At 44.0% G+C, this 8,144-nt stretch overlaps 1 protein-coding gene across 2 annotated transcripts; it reads right to left on the bottom strand.

The window, feature by feature from the left end:
- Positions 1-216: 216 nt before the first annotated feature.
- Positions 217-7,514, bottom strand: igf2b (insulin-like growth factor 2b). Of its 2 annotated transcripts, none has more exons than XM_072669250.1 (4): positions 7,219-7,514; positions 6,289-6,442; positions 4,563-4,744; positions 217-3,619 (listed from the first exon to the last, which is right to left on the bottom strand). In XM_072669250.1, exons 1-4 carry the CDS (start codon positions 7,297-7,299, stop codon positions 3,383-3,385), a joined length of 654 nt encoding a protein of 217 aa, XP_072525351.1. In that variant the 5' UTR covers positions 7,300-7,514; the 3' UTR covers positions 217-3,382. The 2 variants fall into 2 exon arrangements, with proteins under 2 accessions (XP_072525351.1, XP_072525362.1); XM_072669261.1 differs by having other exon boundaries at positions 6,289-6,439.
- Positions 7,515-8,144: the final 630 nt, after the last annotated feature.

Raw genomic sequence — 8,144 nt, 5'->3', positions numbered from 1 at the left:
ACATATCAGCGACCAGCCAGTGCAGAAAAGATGCTAAAAGCAGCACTGAGGATAGTCTCTGTAAGCCTGGAGATCTACTAAATCATTTACAGTGCACAATGGTCTTAAAAAAAAAAAAGATCATAAAAAAATGTGTCCACCGAAAAGGGTGCACGCACATAAGGGCACACACACCACACAAATACATTACAAATGTCTACATTACTGAAATGTATATTTGATAAAATGTTTTCTTTATTGATATTAAAAATGAAAGTACATGAATTGTGCATTTCGGACATTCTAGCGTGCAGAGGTTAAATCAATAAAAATACACACAGGCTGAGTGGGCTACTGACACTAATATGTTGCATTGACAGGCAAAGAATCCCTTCATATTCAGCGCAAAGAACGTTACTTTTCTTCACACCGTTCACACAGAAAGTAGCCTGTTCAATTGTTTTTTTTTAAATGGATGCAGTCCTAGCAGGAAGAAATGTTATGTCTCCAGAAAATTGAATATAATAATAATCATCATCATCATCTTCATCATAATTGCACTGCTTTATCACACAACTGATATGGATAACCAGACAGATAACTGAATGAATGTAAAATGTAAATGTAAAAGTGGTATACTGTAGACTGTGATTCTGTAGTGGCTTCATGACCTTAAGCAATATATAATATAGTAATATAGTACTGGCTCATTTTCCATTTTCCTCCATCTCTAAGCGTGGGAACTATCCGAGGAGTAGGTACAAAAAAAAAATAAAAAACAGGATTGCGTTTGTCTAAGAGAAGTTGACTTCCTCTAGTTGTTCTTAATAGCCCTCTGTTATTCTGCTCTCTGTCTATAGTGAGGATGAGATCCTCATAAAACCGTTTCTTCCTGAGTATCAAACTGCGTTGAAGATGGTTTAGTAAGGTAGCCCTTTAGCAATGAGTTAAGATTGATGTTCCTTGATGAGTGAATGAGGAACCTGTTCCTAGCCAAGGCAGGATGTAGGGCAATGGAGAGAGACAGAGAGACAGAGGCAGATGGGGTAGACAATGACGTGTCCATTATTACAATAAAGCACCCCCTCGGAGTGATCTCAGCAATGATGAGGAAGCATCACCTCACTGCCCTTCAGTGCCTACTTAGAGACTGAACACTTCCCCTGTCAATCGTTGCTGAGCCATGGAGGATAACCGTGTTACTAGACGCTGCCCTTTACACTGATTTGACACGCCTTATTTCAGCTACTGGCTTACGACTCATGGCCTTCTTTTAAACGGCACTCGAATCCAATATATGTGGCAAAATGCTTAACTCCTATATAACTCCTACGCTGTTTTTATCATATATACATACTGCAAAGAACACCCTCCCTTCCCATTCAAAAATCAAATCAAATCAAATAAAAGGCAAATCACCATCTCCATTTCCGTTCCAGCTAAACTGGCTTAAATTATGGTTGGTTGAGTACAACTGAGTACAATCACTGCATATTGAACAAGGTGTGATAAAAGTCAAGCTTGAGTATTTTAATAACAGAATTCCATTTGGCAGATCAAAAAGCCATGCAAGAGAAGCCATGAGAGGAGAAAGACGGAGAGTCTTCAGAGTATGTGCCTATTTTTGTGACATAACATGCCTAAGCAATCCAGGGTACTTCTGCTGTTAAAATATTGATTTAAAAAAAAAAAAAAAAGCTCTGTGGCAAAACCGAGAGGAAAAAAAAAGAAATATTTTTGGTACAAAGCATCTACAAAACAAGCATTACAAGTAAAATGGGAAAAAGAGAGCATATAAAATAAAATCCGTCAGTTGAGCATCAGTGCTACGTATATTACTGTATTTGGACCAATTTTTTTCATATATATATTTTTATAACAAAATAAATAATGCCTTTATACAGTGCCCATATTTGTACTTAAACAAACAAACAAAAAGCTTGGCGGCTCATTACGCAAGATACAGCTCAGACTAAAAGAATATAACATGATGTCCCTGGAAACTAATTATATATATATATTTATATTTAATATTTATATTTTATATATATAATATATATATATTCAAGTATTTGTTTTCAGGCAAAAGCATGTGAATACTACTGATAAACATTAAAAATAAAGGTTAGTTAACATTATTGCGATTTTTTCCCTTTGAATTGACATTTGTGCCTTCAGAACTGTAAAATATCACAAAAAAAAAGACAAGAAAAGACAAAAAATGCCTATTTTGCAACGACAGGAATGTCACGGTACCAGAAACTGAACAGGTCTTTTTTTCCTTTTTTTCCTTGAAACATCTCCATGAAATGACACAGAAAATCAAAAAAAATCATCCCACTTATTCCAAGTCCTTAACTCCCACTTCCTGCAGTGCAAGGCAAGGGCTATTTGCAGCCAAGGCAGAAAGGAGACTAGCTCTCCAAGTCCAGGCCTTTACGTCATCCCTTCACTGTCCCCACACTGCTCCCATCCACTGACCGCAGTGACAGCAGTGGAACCAGGGGCATACAGCGTGACTGCTGCATGATTTAACGGCATGCATCACTCAGACACAGCTGCACACGCGGTGGTGTCCCCTACAAGCACTGCCACGGCCGATATGCTCTTTTTTTCTCCTTGTAAAAGTCACACTTTCCTTAAAACGGAAAGTTTCATAATTATTCAAAGAAAAAAAAACGTGCTTTTCAACCTCCTTTTCTTTGAGTCCGTTCACAAAGCTAGCACCATGACATTTTTTTTGAGCTACACGTTCATTGTCCATAAAAAAATAGTGCCTTTTTTTATTTACTTAACAAGAACTTTGACGTAATCCGTGGCGATGTGCAATTTGCAGACTCTTCTCTGCTTTTTGTTTGTGATTAGAAGGTGCTGGAACAGGAATCTAAATTTTTACAAAACAATTCCTTACAGTGTGGATGTCCCTTTATAGTTAGCGGTGCAAAGTAACTAAAAAGAATAAGGTCTAGCTGAGAGATACTTCTGTCTCGGGAGAATGTTGTGGAATGCTTGTTTTTTTTTCTTTCGTGCTAGCAGTTCTGATGTCCTCCGAAACCGACGAAACCACTTTTGCAGGGATGTCCTCTTGACCTTTTTCGCAAGCCACGTATCTCTTTCATCATCTTTTCTTCCTTTGCTCCTCTTCCTTATTTTTAGGATCCACCTAAACGATTACAGTCAGCCAAAGTGTCATCTTTCCTTTTTTTCAGTCTCGTTTGTGATGTGCCTTTTGTGTTGGTGAATGAAACAGCAAGAGTAAAAAGACTGGAAGAGTGCGAACATGTGTAGGGGGGAAGGAGGGATGCAGGGATATAGAGGACTGCCACAGAAATGACGTCAGATACAAAGCTATGATCCCCTAGTCTTTTTTTTCTTTTTCAACTCTGTGCAAACTATCCTGGATTCACTTGTGGCTGACATAGTCTTCTGTGGGATGCCATACGGGAGGGAGCTTGCTGGGAAGAGAGATGAGAGGCTTGTGGGAGTGGGCCTGCTCCTGGGCCTTGATCTTCTCCGCCTGCCGCCTGAACTTCCTGGATCGCAAGATGGCCGGGATGCCCCTCCGTAGCCTCTGGGCGGCCCTCCGTTGCCACTGGTCATATTTGGAATATTTCACTGTCACGTGCTTTCTCGGGACATCCTGAAGAGAGATCTCAATGAGTGTCCAAACTCAAATTTATTTATCAACAGCACAAAATGAGGTCAGTACAGTCACTAGTCCTTCCCCTGTCTGTACACTCCTAGAAATAAAGGTGCAACAAAGAAGGACCATTTTCGCTTCCATAGAGAAGCATTTTTATCAAATTTTTAAATAATTTTTTTTTTAATCAAAATTATTAAAGGTTCTTCATGAAACCAAAGGTGGCTCTACTATGGCATCGTCCAAAGAACCCCTTGTAGCACCTTTATTTTGAAGCCATTGTACCATTGTGAAGCTCCACAAACTACAGTTACTAAAGGAGTTTAGCACCTCACTGCCTAAAATGTTGTGGGTCACAACAAACACCTAATCTAAATGCTTCTCTCCACAATACACAAGGCTATTAACATAGTCAATATCATTCAGTTCTAAACCAAACTTTCAGGCCACTGTCTGCCTCAGAACAAACAAGCTAAACAAAAGACTCAGACATGAAAGCTCTACTCGGCTGACAGTGGGAGTGAAGGAAAGGTAAAGGCATGTTTAACAGTCAATTTTGTCTGGGTTCTCTGAATGTATCTCTGCAGAGCTCAAAGTTAGGTTGGCCCTCATTGTGGCGTAAAAACTGTGGACCAGTCCTCATTGTTTTACAGAAAAGGAGTCTCCTGAGTCTCTGTGTGTAATTAGAGCCTTTTCATCAGAGGTAAACTACCTGCTTGAAGAAACCTGCGAGTGACCTTTATTCCAGCCGCTCCTCTCATTTTCCACTTGGTCAGCCCTTTCGAGGGAATACTTGCTTACAATGACCAATTTCACTACGCTTGTTTATATTTTCCTTTTGTCCCACATGAGAGGACGTGCGGTTTCTGCAGAAATGCACTGAACTCTAGATGGTCACTGAGATTAGGTGCTGTTTTCCATGGTGCTGTTTTTTTTTACATACCTGTTTTAATGCTGGAATCATGGGTATAACCTGAAGGGAAGTGGCTGACACGTCCCTCTCAGACTTGGCAGGCTTGGCGCAGTACTGCTCCAACAGCTGAAGGTCACAGCTCCGAAAACAACACTCTTCCACGATGCCACGGTTCTGAATACGCCGGCTGTTCGACCTGCTTATTGGTCTACCTGTGGATGAAAAAAGCATAGATGGCTTGAATTGTTGGGTGGCATGAGAGCAAGGCCTATTCAAAGAGACCTATATTCAGTGCCTAAACAGACAGGCCTCATAGCACACACACACACACACACACACACTGCTGTTGTAAGGCATGCAACCATTATTATCAGAGATTCAGATGCTAGCAGTGCAACAGTGGCTGAAGGCTGAGGACTGAGGCACACAAAGAGCTCTGTTTGTTTGTTTGTTTGTTTTTTCTTTTTTGGGCTAATCTTGTTAGGACATCTAATTGAGCCACTGGACATTCGCTTCACTAGCTTCAACTTCTTCATACACGACTAATTGTGCAACTCTTCCGCATTAGTTTCCCCACTGGATGATGAAAGCTCAGGTAGAAAAGTCAGGAGGTCAGGATATTGTTAGGATGAGGTGTCAAAAACACTGGATATCCTTTGGTTGCATCCCTTGTTAGAGGGGAATGGAGGGAAGGGGAAGAAGATGCAGGATGAGGTATGAAAGATAGGGAAGTGAAAAGTGACCAAACAAGGTGCAGCCTGAGAAATCCTTGCCAGAACGGACAAGATTCGACTGTCGGATGGGAAACATGATTGAGGGCAAGTGGAACTGGGGGGGGAGGGGGGACTGTGCTGTCCTAAATTGGATAATGATCTCTTTGGGCAGTTAGGCCTCTGTGGCCAAATGAGCACAAAGGCCTTGTCTGTTTGTCAATGCTCGTGGGAGAAAGACGACAAATATTTTATAAAGTTATGCCGTTGACCTCCTCCGAGCAGCGGAGGGGGACTCGAGCGAGCTTTTAGCAAGACAGATAAGTGCAGACACACACTTTGGGTGTAAATGAGAAAGTACGCAACAAATGGCATAGCTGTTCTGGTAATGTCACGTTATTTTGTTTTTACATCGGTTCAGTGGTAACAGAGCTGTCATAAGCCTCGTCCATCCTCCACGTAAGGGGGGGGGGGGGGGGGGGGGGCAAACAACTTGCAGCAGCCTGGGAACATTGCTGGCGAGGTGAATGGAATGCCACTTGGGTACTATTACTTTCCCTGGCGGAATGTGCGAGTAAACAAACAGGCCATTGTGGCTCATTTAGCACAGCGCGCCTTAACTGCGCGCGTCCCCTTTCATATGCAATCAGAGATATGGAGGGCGAGAGAGACACGGAGAGAGAGAGAGAGAGAGAGAGAGGAGGGGGGCGGCGCAGTCAGCACACGGCCACCAACGCTGGAGACCTCAGCCTTAAAGCCGGGCACCAAAATACCTGCCACAACTCTCTCTCCCCTCTATCTCCTCACGTCTCTCTATCTCCAAGTCTCCCTTTTTTGTACCCCTTCCTCCCTCTCCCCGCTCCCCTCCCACCCTTCTTCTCTCCTCGGGCGCGCACACGCACACGCACGCGTACGACACCAACGCAGGCAGGCAGGCAGGCACGCGTGCGCGCGCGCGCGCGCCCGAACGCACGCTCACCGTTGAATATTTTGCTCAAAATAAGCAAAAACACAGCCGGAACAGTATTTTACAGTGTTGTACTTACTGAAATAGAAGCCCCTGTCTTCGCACACGAACTGTAGCGCGTCCACCAGCTCTCCGCCACATAACGTCTCGGCTGAAGCCATTTCGAAGGCGCACAGCGACATAGCCAGAGCGCACACCAGCCATCGACTGCACAAGGACATCTTTCTGACCTGCTGGGGGGAAAAAGTGCGTGTCGTGAATGACCATAATAATAATAATAGCCTTGCCAATTTGCACACCATTTTAACGCACGGTTACGGGCTCGGGGCATGCCTTACTTTCCACCATTCTTTTTGCAAAGAGGAGGCCTAGGCTAATATATTATACACTTTGCACACTCGCACGCCTATCTGCACATTCAAATGAGAATGCACTGTTAAACACTTATCTTATAGGCCCTGAATACTCTAAAGCATGCAATGCACAACTGCACAAAACCCTCCCAAACGCTGACACTACCTCTGCTCTGTCAAAAGCAAGAAGAACTGCTTGTGCTGGGCGAAAATGGAGAGTTTTATCTCCTCGGGCCACTCTTACACAACGCTCAACAAGTTGCTAACTACTCAATACTGAGCTCTCTCGGGCCACACTCAGCATATCATTCCCTGTTTGCTCCCTCGCTCCTTCAGCCAAAGTACTGTCGCCCCCTCGTGCTGGACACGATTTCTCGGTGGAGGCTGATTTTTGCGCACCGTTAAGCCTGGCTGCTGTGCAGATGACAGTGAGAATTCCCAACTAAACAGCAGTTATTCTAACAACAGGACCTCTCATTAACGAGCCAAGCTGCACAGCAGCCCAGATAGGCTGTCAGCCTTCTCACACTTCAGTCACAACTTCTTGCGTCTGCGCTCCCAAACAGCTGGCACATTTGCATACATCGACCGAAAAGCCCAGTTTCCAATCTCCCCTTTCAACTCCAAGATCCTGTTCAAGCGCTCCCAGTCGTTACCTTGTTCCTGACACTCTCTGTTCTCAGGCAGGTGTGGCAAACAGAATGGTAGCTGCTGTGGTTCTGCTGCTGTTCCTCCATATCAGTGCTGTTGGAAGTACAAAAGGCCAAAAAAAAAAAAAAAAGAAAAACAACAACGCGCGCGCACACACACACGCACACAGGATACTGCGGTCGTATTTGGTAAAGAAGAAAGTTGCAGGTAGTTTCCCAGATGGTGCTGTGGCGCTGTGGTGTAGGTGTGTGTGTGTAAGTGAGTGTGAGTGTCTGTGTGTGTGTGTGTGTGTGTGTGTGTGTGAAGCTGTCCCAAAAATCAGGCGACAGGCAAAAAGTTCTCAGAGAGGAGTATTATATAGCAAGCCCCGCCCCCTGGACCGGCCGCCCCGCCCTCCATCCACGCCGCCAGCACAAAGCGCATGCGTACAACCGAGAAGAACCCGTGGAGCAGTAGCCGGGGGATCCGTTTCACCGAACCGACTCAGGCAGTGAGTGTCATCCAGCGATTCAGCGGTTCGTTTTAGCTGCGAGAAGGAGAAGAGTCTGGTGTCCAGTACTTGTGTTCAATAATGGAGTCGGTGTAGTAGTCCTAATATGCTACATTGTGGGGTTCTACACTGTGAGTTCATGAGGTAAAACAAGACAGGATTTGTCCTTCAGCCAAAGCTTGGGATTAACACAGATGTCTGGTCTCAACCACACAGGGTTATGGGAGTGTGTCATGCCCTGATCAAAGGAGATTCCCGAGAACCTCTTAAAAAGAGTTATTCCAGGGTTATTGACGGTCACCAAGCTGGAAAAGGTCACAGAAGAATAGAGTGTATTGAGTTATAGAGAGGATGATGATATACAAATGGAGAAAGCACCTCTATTATTCTCCCAAGGAGTAGTGGTCCAGCAAAAATCACTCAAGGGGGAGTCACGACGAA

This window comes from Salminus brasiliensis, chromosome 2 (assembly GCF_030463535.1).
Source record: "Salminus brasiliensis chromosome 2, fSalBra1.hap2, whole genome shotgun sequence".
NCBI classification, from domain to species: domain Eukaryota; kingdom Metazoa; phylum Chordata; class Actinopteri; order Characiformes; family Bryconidae; genus Salminus; species Salminus brasiliensis.
This window is presented reverse-complemented; position numbering and strand designations above follow the sequence as displayed.